We start from the raw sequence: 14,601 nt of genomic DNA, 5'->3' as shown, positions 1-14,601 counted from the left end.
CTTCGGCTATAAATACTCCAACACCTTGGAATGGTAAGGATCATCATCTGATATCTCAATCTTATCTAGCAATCTCTTAATATACACTTATATTCAGAGCAATCTAGTCTGATTCTCACGCCGGAGGGTGGTCACAAGGAGGAACCCCCCCTTCTCAGTGACGAGCTTACGGTGTCTGTTTTGCAGGTCCCCTGAAGAACAACCTTCTCTGCTGGACCTCATCCTCGTGGGAAACATTACTTAACCCCCAGATTATCTATAATCTGCCCGTGGGTTCACTTAGTGTTTCTTCAATTACATAATATCCTTCTATCCAAACATACAAAACAAGAAAAAAAATAACAACAAAAAGAAAACTCTTATAGATCGAACACCTTAATTTATTGATGCAGTTCCCATGGCTAGATAATTAAGACTCGAAACTACTTGCCAACGATGAGTTTCGCTCTTTTCGGACCTTCACTGATCTGGAATTGATCTCCCAAACCAAAATGAGTCATCAGCAACCAAACAATGGTAATAAGCTCACCACCTTTACTCACTTGTGCTGCCTGCATACTGGCTCGTGTATGACTCGCAGCATAACACAACAACTCCACCCATACCTTGCTTAGAATCCCCCATTTATTCAATTTTGTTTTTGGCTCCTTTGGTTTTATCTCATCTATCTTCATCAGTTCTTTCGCCAAAATGCAACCGTCGAATAACAGGGACTTGCTTCGGTCGCCCTTTATGGCAACTGGTTCCACGTCGGTCGATACATTCAAAATATCCATACAAGCTTGTATGTGCTCATCACCATTTTTGTTTTGAGATGCACTTTCTTTGCTACTTTTCACATCACCAAAAAACCTTTCGGTCTCGGCACAAGTATCTTTGAACCGTATTTGTGCAATGCCTGCAACTGCGGACATCATGCTTGATTGCATCATAAGAAGGTACAACATGTAATCAGATAGCAGTTTTGAGTTTTCCCTATCTAATTTCTCTTTTTCTGACTCGGGTATCCCCTTGTTGTTCTTTTCATCGTGGAGTTTCGCGTTGTAGCATAACTCAGTAGCGATGTGCCATTGAATAATACTTTGATCATAGTCGACGCCTCCAACATATTTGAGCAAGCCACTCCAACCGTCTTCTACTCGAAGCACCCAATCTCCGCGTGCTGAACTGATCTCTTTTGAGGTTTCCAAGTCATCCGCGAGCTCTGACTTTGACTTGAGCTCATTGAAGATGAAATCTCTAAGTTTTTCGAAGAATTTTTTACTGTCTACGAAAACTATGCTATCAATAAACCCGATAATCCCCAACTTGTCAAATACTTTTTGATATGGGCGCGCAAGAGGGTGCAAGCAGTAGTCGATAAGATTGAAAGTTGAAATGGTCTCGGACCACCTTCGTTTCATAATTGGCATACATTTGGCTAGATAATTAACCTTTTTTTGTTCCGTCGGGTTTTTGGAGGGCTGAAGTGTGCCCAAAGTGCGGAGTGTGAGGACACTAGTAATAAATCTGCTCTTGAGAGAGTTGTCAGGCTCCAAATCCGGCGACTTCCGAAGAGAAATGATGGTCCAGTCTGAAAACAAAAGCATGAATAGAGCACTCAAATCCAAAACCAATGCCCCAAAGAGCAAACCATAGGTAATAGTAACATCACCTGGATGGTAGTTGGATTTGCCTTTCATTATGAATAAGACAATGGCTAAACACACAGTGGCTAGTGCGAAGAACCTACTAATGAATCCAATTCTTCCATACACCACAGGAAGCTTGGTGAATAAAACTTCATAAATGAAGTTTAACTCGACCTCCACCACTTTGAACGCGTCTCCCGGATTCCTATTCAAGAAGAAATCGCGACTCTGATTCCGTTCCTTTCGGCTGAAAATCATGTCAACAATAAGACCTCTAAACTTTTCGTAGAACTGAAAGCCATACTGCACCACCTCCAGTTTTGTTAGCTGCCCTTTCTTAGCCTTGTTGGCTGATACGGTCGCACCTGTAGTACTATCTTTTACTATTTCGATTGAAGTCGGCAGTTTGGCCTCTTTCTTGGATTTGTATTCACCCATCATTTTTGCGTAGTTGGAGCCCGGATCCGCCTCTGTAAGGATTATCTCTTTGAATCTATCAGCACTCGCGAGATACAGCGAGCGAGTTCTCTCTACGTATTTGATGATTCCTGTCATGAACATCAACATAGTAGGAATCCATAGCCCGTTATGTGGAAGTGACTGAACAAACACATAAACTGCAGCTATGCATTGGAAGACAAGGCCGAGGAGATGACGGAGCCACAACTCGTTATCTTCCAATGCAAAAGCCGTAATGGTGTCCGGACCACCAAGGTGCACCAAAAGAAACGGTGCCCAGAAGGCAAGAAGGTCTTCGTTTTCCACCGAGTTCCTGTTTTTCTTCCCCGGGGCCTCATCAGGGTTCCCTTGGCTGTTTGAGATAAGCCCGACCGCAAAGTTAGCCGCCCAATCGGCTAACAGGTATGCAATCCACAATGGCATGACTACCCAATTCTTTTTGGTTCGTTTTCGAAACGGAGCAACAAAGATCAGAAACGTTTGTAATGAAATACTTAAGATGATGAAGCCTCGGAGATCCCATGTATCCCATAGTTGTTTCCATCTTGGAGGGATTGGGATTTCCACCATCATTCTCCCCATTTTTGCTTGCTTTACAAAGTTAGCTACACAAGATTAAAAAATAAAGATTATTTTAAATCTTACCCATCATAAACTCATAGTAGTTGTTTTTGTGATTAAACTCTAGGGGCATGCAGCATGCTATAAACAACCCATCTAACCATTGGCGAAGTTTAGTTGGGGCCGGGGTGGCCCCGCCCCCCTTTTTTTGCGCAGTAGTGTGAATTCATCGGTTTTTTATACGTAGTGTAAGTTTAGTCTTTTTTGGCTGAAAATTGAGCCCCCCCCCTCCTCGTTTGTTAAATTTTGTATACATTTTGAGCCCCCTTGGCTTCAGTCCAAGCTTCGCCACTTGATCTAACAATCTAATCCCACACCATTTTCAAATGATATTTTCAGGATTTCTCATACAGCCGTTTTGACTTCCTACTTTTCAAAACAGCCGCTTTAGTTTTTGTCAAATGACCGTTTTAAATTCATAATTTCAAATTATAGCTCCTTACTTTTGAAAATAACCATTTGATCGAGTATTTTGTCAAACGGTGGTTTTGACTTGCCACTTCTCAAGCGGTCATTTGAATACTTGTCAAACAATCGTTTTAAAACCTTTGGAGGTGTGAAGTACAGAAATGGAGTGGTGTGAGAATATTATCTAATTAAATTCAGTTTGTCGATGAGTCTTTTCGTAAAATTCTAGTGTGACATCTTGGCCAATGGTCAACAGAAACGTAGCATAATCACGAAGTTAAAATTTTAAAGGGATTAGCATTTATACATTCTTACAAATACAATTAGGACTTGGATTTTGCGGCAGGACCATTTAACTAAACAATAAGTAAATATAAAAATTTGAATCATGCACGTGTGTTAACTCATAAAACATAAGTTAAATAAGCGGATAAAATATATACATACGGAAACCATTAAAATGAATACCGATATCAATATAGGATTTATTAAAATTGAATAAGTTAAATAAACTTATAAAGTAATTCATAGAAAAGATTATGTAAGTTGAAACTTAAAACACGGAAACGAATAACTAAATAGAAATGGTATCACAGGGAGACCATTTAAGCGAAACAAAATAGACATAAAAGTTAGGCCGATCACGTAAAACATAGAAAAAAATACTTGAGTCAAAATGGTAAATAACATAAAAAATAGAAAGAAAAAAATAACAAAATCAAAATGGTAATATAGCATACAATAATAAAACTAATAAAATAATAGTTAAAAGAAATTTATAAGTATGAAGTTTATTAGTATAATTAAAGGTCATGTTGTATTTAATTAATAGTTAGGGAAGAAAAGTTTAAGTTTAGTAAAGTCTAGGGAAAGAAAGTGAAATGTAGAGAATACAAATGATGTGGCATAAGGTACAATCATCTTAAGCACATTTGAAAAGGAACGGTAACACGTGAAGAAGCTTTATTTGACAAATAATATACGGAGAATAATGTGTATACGCACTTTCAGGCAGGTTTGTCTAAGTAATTATACTAGTAAGTCTTTTAACTTCTGTAATGAACAAAATGAATTTTGCAATAAGTCAATTTGGGATCATGGACAAAGATTTATGAAAGATATAACTGAAACTGATTAAATAAAGGGAAAAGTAGTTGATAAGGTGACGGTTTGAGAAAAGGATATGTAATAATTACTGGAAACGAGAAAGTTTTTGTATGTTGGTTTAAAATATGACGAGGCATGCTAAGTTGATGGTTTGAAACAAAGATGGGTGTGTTGCACGAATGATACTCTAGGTTATTTGGTTATCGGGGAAAACGGTTTCTATGATTGCGTCATTTATATTCAAACTCATTTCAGTTAATAAATCTAATCAAGTTTGGAGGAAAAAACTTGTCAATTTATAGCGGAAAGTGCAACTGCTACATTAATTTATGAAAAAAGTCTAAAGCTGTAATAAAACTTTATTTAGTTGTTAAATGTACATTCAATCTTAACTTAACCATAAAACTACTCTATAAAAATTCACAACCAAGACATATTTTGGTTTTTTAAAGTTCACCACTAGATGCAAAGTATTCACAATAGTACTATTTGAAGGATTTGATGTCAAGTTATCATAACATTGTATTGATTTAGGTGGTCATGTTTTAATGAGTGCCCCAAGAATATCAAACATAAAAACATCTATCTGTGTGAAGGATGGATGCCGAAGAAAGTTCAAGCGGGCCCCATCATATAATGTTGTGTACGTTTTATTTAAAATTTTAAATGATTTCTCGTTACATTATGTTAAAAGTTATATAACATGTGGGACATAATTAAAAAAATATATAGATGGGGCCCCATCATATATAGTCACGACTAGATTATAATACATATTTTGGGAATTTCTTGCAAATGACACCTAAAATCTGAAAAACGTTTTCATAAACGCTTATTTTGAGAATTTTCTCAACTTTATTTAGTTATTAAATATAATAGAAAACTATATAGATATAACTAATAAATGCATTACTTACCTTTTGTCCTTAGAAATCATGCGTGTCTAAAACCTATGTGACGATATTAACGACAATTGTAACGAAATATGAATCGACAAAGATAAAGATTAAACATAAGCATAAGATTAAACCATATACAAAGTGTAAAAAGCCCATGTTGATCATGATTATAAGCTTCTATATATGACTAACGAATGGTTTATGATAGCTAGATAATAAGGTACGAGAGCTATTGAGTAATAAAGAACACACGGTAAAAGGTGTGAATTGAGAAATTATTATTATTATTATTATTATTATTATTATTATTATTATTTTGCATGGTTACAGCTTACACATGTCATTGTCTTTTAATATGCAAACTAGCTACCACATCTACAGGTGTTTTGCAAGAAAATTATTTATCTCCATCAATAAATAACTATTCAGTAACTAGTATTTTCTTGAATGTTTATAGAAGAAAAAAACTTTGCAACCAATATGAGAATGTCAAAAATTTGCAACTGTTTTCTGAGAAGGAAAGTAATAAAGTTTGCCATTAATATCAAATGCAGTGGCATACCTGAAGAAGAAGACAGCCAGGGTTACTAGAATTGCATAAAGAACTGCAGACACTCAATCTCTAAAGTACACAATAGTTTGATCAGTTTCAAGCACTATATAAAGAAAAAAGTGAACACGACAGGGAGACAAACACACAAAAGCTATAAGTCATTTATTTATTATCGTATCATATTCTTTGGTTTTCTAAACTATAGTACAACTCAGAATTGCGAAGTTAAATTTCAAAATGAATAAACTAAAAATATATGTTAATAATTATAAAATATCATTTATTTTTTAAATATATACAGAATCAGTCACCTATAAAGGTGTGATCATTCTACGTAGACTGTGGAGTACAATAAAAATAGTAGTTAACATAACTTTTTATTTACAAAATATAATCTTTCGTAGATATCATTAAACATCAAAGGGCTTATAGCTTAGTGATATGTTTATTCTCAATTTTATATGGCTCCTATTAAGGTTTAAGTGTAATTATTGTAATAATCACAAAGCTTAATGAGAAATAAACATAACTGGACATCCGTGCATTAGAGTGGTAACTTGCACACTAACATTAGCAAAATCTTAAATTTCGCACAAGCCGTTGCTCCAACAACACAACTTCGAGCCTCGATATCCTATTCATATTTACTTCAATTTTGGAAACAGTTTGATTCGTTGAGAAGCTCTGGTGTAGTAGAAATAAACTAACCCAAAAAACAATTGTCTATACATCGTACATATAAATACAATTACTTAAGTCTAAAAGTTTGAAAAAAGATAATAATTTTCCTATCTTGTTAAAAACTCATTATTTTAAACATTTTTTCCGTTATTCCCTACATGAATAGTAGACTTGATGTCCTTGAAATAACGGTTATAAACAGAGGCAACCATGCATATTTACAAAGTTCTCTTCTTAGTCGGGCCATTCCCTCACTGTCATGTCCAATATAATCCTGGGACAGTAGTCTGGTGCTATGAAATTTCTATGAATTGCGCACCTCACAAAATTTCATTTAAAGCGATCCCACTTCTCTTTCATAATTTCATTTAAAATGGCTAAAAGATCGTTTGTGTCATGCAATCAGGAATACAAAACTAAAATATATTTTAAGACTGATCGACTGAATTAACAAAAGAGTATGAAGGATGTTATCCTTTGAGTTGTCAAGAAGAAAAGAATGTTAATTTTAAGTCTTTTGGAGATACCTCACCAGTATGGTAATGATAAAAGAAGATATTATGACGTAGTATGTTAAATTTTTAAATTATGAAAACCCACGTTGTACACCACTTTATGAATGATTCCGGTTTGAGAGCTAGGGGTTCAAGCGAGAATCATTTAGTAATTAGTTATCAAATAAATCATTTTTAACTAATAGGGAAAATCCTCAAAATGCATCATTTTGTTTAGAAAATCCTCAAAAAAATGCATCCACTTCAAAAATCGCCGGCCGTCTGTTTACATATGTCATTCGCCTGTTTTCATATGTCATCCGCCCGATTTTTGTAACCCAATAAAATCCTTCCCCATGTTAACAAGATTAGCCATCCGGCCATTTTCATAAAAATCTGACCATTTAGATTGGCTACCCGACAATTTTTATTAAAATCCAACCGTTTAGATTGGTCACGCGACCAAACTTTAAACAAATGGATCCAACGGAAACAAAACTTTAAGCAGTCGTTCTAACTCGTTGTTTTTGAGCATATGTCGTTTAAAAAAAAACCGGCGGACTTGACTCTTTATGAGGACACGTGTCTAGTAGAGGAAAAAAAACTGGCGGACCTGACTCTTTATGAGGACACGTGTCTAGTAGAGGATGGTTTCATAACTAGTCGGATCGATGACAGATTTTAATTAGGCCATCTGACTGTTCTTGAATGGCCATTTTAGACATTCTAGAAATGAGGGCTAGTCAAGTAACGTGATCAAAATGCGCATTTTGATCATTCCCCTCTTTTATATCACAATATAATCAATTGCCGAGATTTTTTCTTTTTTTACACCATTATATATTTATATTGTTCCTTTTTGTTTGTTTCTAATCGAAGCTAAAAAAAGTAATTATTTCAGTTTATAATTATTTATGAAGTTGTTTGACCACATGAAACTATTACTATAAGATAAAAGCATCAAACTAAAAGGTTATGAGCACGAATATAGATGTAGCATATACAAAAGCAGTCTAGTGAGACAGTCCCAATTTGCTTGCTGGATAAAAGATAAACTCACAAGAGAGCAAAGTATTTAAACGATGGAAAGGCTGAAAAGAGAAAAGAAAAAGGAAAGACAAGATGTGTTATGTTGCTTTGGCACTTGTACTCATCAAGGCTTACGTATGTTGAATTACCTCATGATTTACGTGGTACACAATTATTAGAATAAGAGCTCAATCATATCATTGATTGGCATCATAATATTGTAAACCGCTCAATCATATCATTGATTGGCATCATAATATTGTAAACCATTTACTATAGCATAATTATAGGAGGATTCCTAGGATGACCATTGACTTGTAACCATTATATACACAATAACCGGATGTTGAACGCCGTGTGTCGGGGTTTACAATATTATGATGCCAATCAATGATATGATTGAGCTCTTATTCTAATAACAATATTAGAAATACGACTATTTAGGAGTTCCGGTAGCAAATTGCGTTTGCAACCAAAATTGCAATAGCAAAAACCTTCATGCTTGTTATGTATTGGTGATCTAGTGTTAGAAACAAAGTCTCTTAGATAGCCAAATTATGACCTGAGTCTAAGTTAAGAAAGTAGAATAAGTTTGTGTTAAACAACCCTCTTGGTTATGTTATGTTGCAATTGTGACCAGTTTTGCAGTTGGTTTCTTTTGCCGTCGATTTGTGATTACATTGTTTTAAACAAAAAACGTTTCTTTATCTAATAATAATTTTCAGATTATTATATACTTAAGAATTCGTGGTATCTAAACTATAATAACGTAAATATGCAGTTATTCAAACCATAAAAATTTAAATATCCGGACTATACAAAATTATAGAGCTTATCCAAACATGATACACACTCAGAAAGTCAGAATAAAGTTGTTGCTTACTTGCTTAACTCGATGGTGGGGCGTTCAAAAGGTTCTTGTAACATTACTTTACTTCACTTCTTGTGATTCTCTCAGGCATACTCTCAGTCTCAGAAAGAGACAACATTGAAGGTAAATGTAAAATTGTATTCGACAGTTCAAAGAAGTAGTCGTCACTTTCTTTCGTATTTGATAGTTTAAAGCAGGGTCATCTCTGATAATCGTTAAGAATTTTTGGGCCAAAGGCAAGAAAAAGTGACTTAAGTAAAAAGGTTTTTTTTATTGTTGGTTTAAACGATTATATTGTTAATGACCTTACTGTGATTTGAGTTGTACAAAAGTTTCTTCTTATTAAAATGGACCTAAGTGAGGTAATTGGGTTTTAGCATTAACAATACCTATTTCAGGCACCCCAATCAACCCCCCCCCCCCCCCCCCTCTTCTCCTCAAAGCCGACATTGGTTCAAAGACGTAATCATCACTATCTTTCCAAACCTTTAAGATCGAAAAAAGATAGCACGACTGGAGATATTGCTAAAATCCCAAAATGTAAGTCTTTTATATAAAATTAGTGTTTTACCCCGCGCGTTGTGCCGGGCAAGTTGGTAAAACACGAGCGGTGGTAAAACACAAGCGTTGATACGGTAAGTTGACGCGAATTCGGTCGGTTACAGTTACGTGTGTTATTAAATCGGGACTAAAACAAAAATAAAAAAAATATATAAAATTTGGGGTGTACCAATGGCGTGGCGTCAATCGGTAAAACTCGATCATTTGTAAAACCAAACAACCATCGATCCCCTGCTTTGAGGCGGTTGAGTCTACGTGAATTCAGTTGGTTTTCGTTATGTTCGTTACGGTACCGAAACTAAAAAAACAAAAATCAACATTCAGTCGGTTTTCGTTACAGTACTAGAACTAACACAAAACGCGGTTACACAAATTCGGTTGGTTTTCGTCGCGTTCGGCACGTTACCATAACTAAAACAAAATAATAAAAAATTAAGAACAAAAAGAAAATTCTCGTTCGATATGTTTTCATTACGTTTATTATGGCCAAAACTAAAAAAAACAATAAAAAAAACTACCAATAAGGTGTCGTAAAGTGGCTCAATCAGCGCTTTGCGACACCGAACTTATAATTTATATTATATAATATTGTATTGACCAAGAGCATGCCTCATCCAAAACATTTAAGATAAAGAAGGAAGAGTTAGTTATGAGATTTACATCCAAAGTGGTTTGGTATGCAATTGTATAAAAACAACAGTGAGCATATTCAACCCCAAAGTACTTAAGAGAAAAAAGAGTTGAGTAATACGAGGTTTACCGAGTAATAAAACAAACAAGCAAGAGAATCCCTTATCTAACTATATTATTAAAGCAATAAGATTTAAGTCCACATCCCTCATTCCTATTGGTTAATTCTCATACTTTCCATGTATATCAATGCTTTCTCTAATTTTCAAGTTAATAAAATAAATCAATAATATATTAAATTAAGATTCATCAATGCTATTAAAGTATTATTTTTTCTCTTTCCTTTAATCTTTAATTTTTCATTTTGAATATTCTAATTAATGTATTATTTTAAAATCCTACCTATAGTTTCAAATACGAAATATTAAAAAAAGAATTAATATATTTTATTATTTTTGGTTGATTTCATTCACCACCTTTGTTATTTTTTAGTTGATTTTATTCACCACATGTGTTAATTTTTTAGATAATATATAATATATAATTTAATTAATTATTTGTTATTTCATCAATAGAAGAGATTACAAAGTGGTGATAAAGTTTCATAGTTGACCTAAATTTTTTTTTAATGTTTTATTATTTTTTGTTGATTTTATTTACCACCTTTCTTATTTTTTGGTTGATTTCATTCACCACCTGTGTTAATTTTTTTAGATAATATGTAATATATAATTTAATTATACATTATCATAAGCTAAAGATACAAATGATATAAAAAATTACGATAATGGTATTTTATCAGTTATAATACATTATTTTTATGTTACAACCTGTGTTGAATTGTATTTTATCAGTTAGATTATATATATATACATTTAGTAAAGGATGACCCATTTGTACCATTCATGTTTAATTTTTTTAAATTATTAATAAATTTTATTAATTACGGTCTAAATTTGTAAATTGATATCAAATTTAATTACGGCCAAATAGGAAAGGCAATGGTTTAATTACGGAATGTGTAAATTTGTAAATTTGATATTCCCCCTGCCTATTTGAATTCATTATTGTATCAATTATGATCTACATTTGAATATAAATTTTAATTAATTAACAATCATTAAGTTTTACTATAATTACCGTAGTTGACCGATTGACCCATTGACCTTCGATCTAATAATGTATTATTTTAAAATCCTACCTATAGTTTCAAATACAAAATATTAAAAAAAATTAATATATTTTATTATTTTTGGTTGATTTCATTCACCACCTTTGTTATTTTTTGGTTAATTTCATTCACCACCTGTGTTATTTTTTAGATAATCTACCTATACTATTAAAACAATAGAGTTTATAAACACATGGTATCTTCTTATTGATCCAACCCTATTACTTCCATATATAACTACATTTTCTTTGATTTTCTTCCCAATAAAATAATTCAAAACAAATTTAATTAATCACAACCAATTTATGATTAATAAAATAAATAAATATTAAATTACCAAAAGATAAAGTTTTAAATATTTAAATTATGATCATTAAGGATATCTTGATATAAGGAAATGGTTTAATATGAGAATATCATTTTAAGAAGTTTGACCACTAATTATTTTGCCAACTATTTTACTTGGTAGTCAAATGATTTAATGGCCACATCAATTGGGATCATTCAGTTTCAGTTCTTCAATGACATATATATAACTCACCAATCATCTCTCTCAAGTAAAGTTAACCCTAATTTCAGTATGACCGCTCAAAATCCAATTGATTCTATAGTCGTTCTCCCTAAGGTATTAGGTTTGTGAATACCGTCTTTGTTGTTTGTTAATCTAAGTTTTTATTTATTTACGGCTTTAATCGGTTGATTGTGTTTCATACAGGATTTTGATTCCGATCTTTGTATTCACTGTTTGATCATCATGGTAAGGTTCAATTTTTATTCATTTATTGATGTTCTCTGTCTAAATATTTGATCTTAAGGTTTTAGAATTTATTTACAAGGGTGTTAAAACTGTTCTTTGTGTTAATTATATTTGTTTTTTGCAAGCCTATCGTTCCCGCAATGTACAATTTTATTCCTCTTTGGTATTGTTTGTGAAATTAATGAATTAATGACTGAGTGCACGTTTATTGTTTGTGAAATTAATGATTGAGTGCAAGTTTACTCAGTCATGCTAAAAGTATCAAATTCTCTACCAAAATACTTTGATAGTATTGACCAAAATGAACATGTTTAGACAAAATTCTCTATTTTAATGTATTTACATAGTTTGACCTTGAGAAATCGAACAATCATAAAACAATTCAATTTATTTATTATTAATTTTTAAAAGCAAAAATTCAATGTGCAATAAAATAGAATTTAGTTATTTTATAAATATGAAAATGTATACACACAGAGTAAGCTAAATAGTTTGTTGATAACTAAAATAACATGAAACGTTGATAAAGTTTTATCAGTGTAAGTTTTATTATTATGAACAAAACCATTTAAATAATTCATTTAATCATTGTTATTTATTTTAGATATTCTTGCAACCGTATATAATTTAGGACTTGTAATTGTGGCTGCAGTATGAAGTACTAGCCCATATATAAAGGCAATGGGTTTACAACATTCTCACATATCTAAAATTTAATTTCAATAATAAATTGTATTATGTTGACCAATAATTTTTGATTTAACAATAGTTATACTTTCTATATATGTGAAGCTCTTTGACTTAAGTTTTTTCTTTTGATTTTGACCAATAATTATATCTTAAATGAAACTTTAATTATATAGTATTTTCTTTTATAAAAAAATTAGACTTTCTATATACGTTAATATGTAAATCCGTTTAAATTTAAGTCTTTTCGAATCATTTTGAAAGTATTAATATGTTTTTTCATACATATTAGTCAACTTCATTTTCATATTGTTTTGTTTTGGATTATCATTTATTCATATTCTTATATATCAAAAAGAACCCATCACCCCATAATACAAAACCTAAAATTAATGGTTAAATTTCAAGTTTTGCATTCTCTATTGTTTACTAAAACAATTGCAAAACATACTTTGCATTGTTATATTCAAAATTGTTACTTTCAAGATGCATGTTTGACATTTCTTAAAATGATTTTAGAAAAAAATATTTTTTTGAAAATTAGACTCTTTACCTTTCTATAATTCTTAACACAAAATTGCTACCATTTTTTATTCAAGCAATTTTCTAAACAATTAATATGATTTCCTTATTTATTAAAATCAAATACTTATTTTGTATTAATTATATTTAATTAGGTTTTAACGTTTCCTTAAAATAGGTATTGAAGTTGTTATTCTTAATTTATATTTATTTTAAGATAAGTAGTTAGTGACTAACATTTATTCTTTTTTATTTTTCCTCTTTAAATAATTACTTTGAAAATTTTGTCATGTAAATAATGTTTGTTTGCTTTGTTTATTCTTGCAGGTTGCGGTTTGGGTTGTTACGTATAGACTGCGTTTTTATTTTTAATTCAGTATTGTATTCTAATATATAATGGTGAATTTTAGTAATGATTTGGTAAATCGTATATGCAAACAAATTTGAATTCTTACTCTTTTAGTTTATTGAGTGATCATAACAAAAACATAAAATGATGGCTTGTCAATTCTTTTATTTCGTCAAAGACATTGGTTCAATGCTTACTTTTTTTTTAGCTTGGTCTATGTTTGATACGTTAATAATTTTATGAACACTTGAACTGATGATGTTAATGGTTAGGCTGCATCGCACAATTCATGACATAACTTTTCTACTATGGTAAAACAATTTTTTCCGACCAATTTATGTAAAACAATCTGTTACATTTCATCAAATCTAAATATATGTGTGTTTGTGTTTAATTAACGATTTTTATATTTCCGCCTATGTAGTACACAGATTAATAACCTATATGCTATTAAACCTAGAGTTTATTGACACGTGACATCTTCTTATTGGTCAAACCATGTTGCTTCCATATATAACAACCACTTTTTAATATTTATTTCTAATTGTATAATTCAAAAACAAATTCAGTTAATTAGGAACCCATCTACTTAGACTATTAACACATTTCTATTGGTTCAATTAACTATTTTCCAAAAATATCATTCATCCATAGAATTTCTATCTATTATAATAAAGAAAAAATTACAATGTTGAAAGTGATATACACTCTCTTCACCCGTTTCAATTGGAAGAGCAATTTTAAAATTAATTTACACAAAATCTTAACTACTCTTTCTCTATTTCGTCTGATACACTCCGTCGTCTTCCACCATTCAATCATCACAGAGTTTCTACAATTAATGCTACATCTATTCATTCTTTTTGTGTTTTGATTGGATGTAAAATCTCACCCATATTTCAGGTATTATCATATCTAAACGATATACGTTTATTCTATTGTTGGATAATCAATATCTTCATCGATTTGTGTTTAATCCACCGTGGGTTTTAAATAATTAGAGTTACAATATGGAGAAGTTGGATATTACTACAACTTTGATTTAGTGCTCTAAAATGGACTGTCGGTTTTAAATGATTTAAGGTCTAGGGTTTAATCGACTAATTGTGATTGACTTCTTCCCTATAAATTGCTACAAGTTAGATAGTTTCCATATACAATGAATATTTTT

At 31.7% G+C, this 14,601-nt stretch overlaps 1 protein-coding gene across 1 annotated transcript; it reads right to left on the bottom strand.

Annotated features, from left to right (window-relative positions):
* Positions 1 to 422: 422 nt before the first annotated feature.
* On the bottom strand, positions 423 to 5,957 carry LOC143545847 (uncharacterized). Its single transcript, XM_077037656.1, has 2 exons — positions 5,688 to 5,957; positions 423 to 2,695 (listed from the first exon to the last, which is right to left on the bottom strand). The coding sequence occupies exon 2, from the start codon at positions 2,670 to 2,672 to the stop codon at positions 423 to 425; it is 2,250 nt and encodes a 749-aa protein (XP_076893771.1). The 5' UTR covers positions 2,673 to 2,695; positions 5,688 to 5,957.
* Between the last annotated feature and the right edge of the window lie 8,644 nt (positions 5,958 to 14,601).

The sequence above is a fragment of the Bidens hawaiensis genome, unplaced genomic scaffold (assembly GCF_021521415.1).
Source record: "Bidens hawaiensis isolate Kalapana, Puna unplaced genomic scaffold, B.hawaiensis_p1.1 tig00014039_1, whole genome shotgun sequence".
NCBI lineage: Eukaryota > Viridiplantae > Streptophyta > Magnoliopsida > Asterales > Asteraceae > Bidens > Bidens hawaiensis.
This window is presented reverse-complemented; position numbering and strand designations above follow the sequence as displayed.

Bases quoted from the DNA above. Each gene is read 5' to 3' on its own strand.
- LOC143545847 (XM_077037656.1), bottom strand. From the start codon at position 2,672: ATGGGGAGAATGATGGTGGAAATCCCAATCCCTCCAAGATGGAAACAA.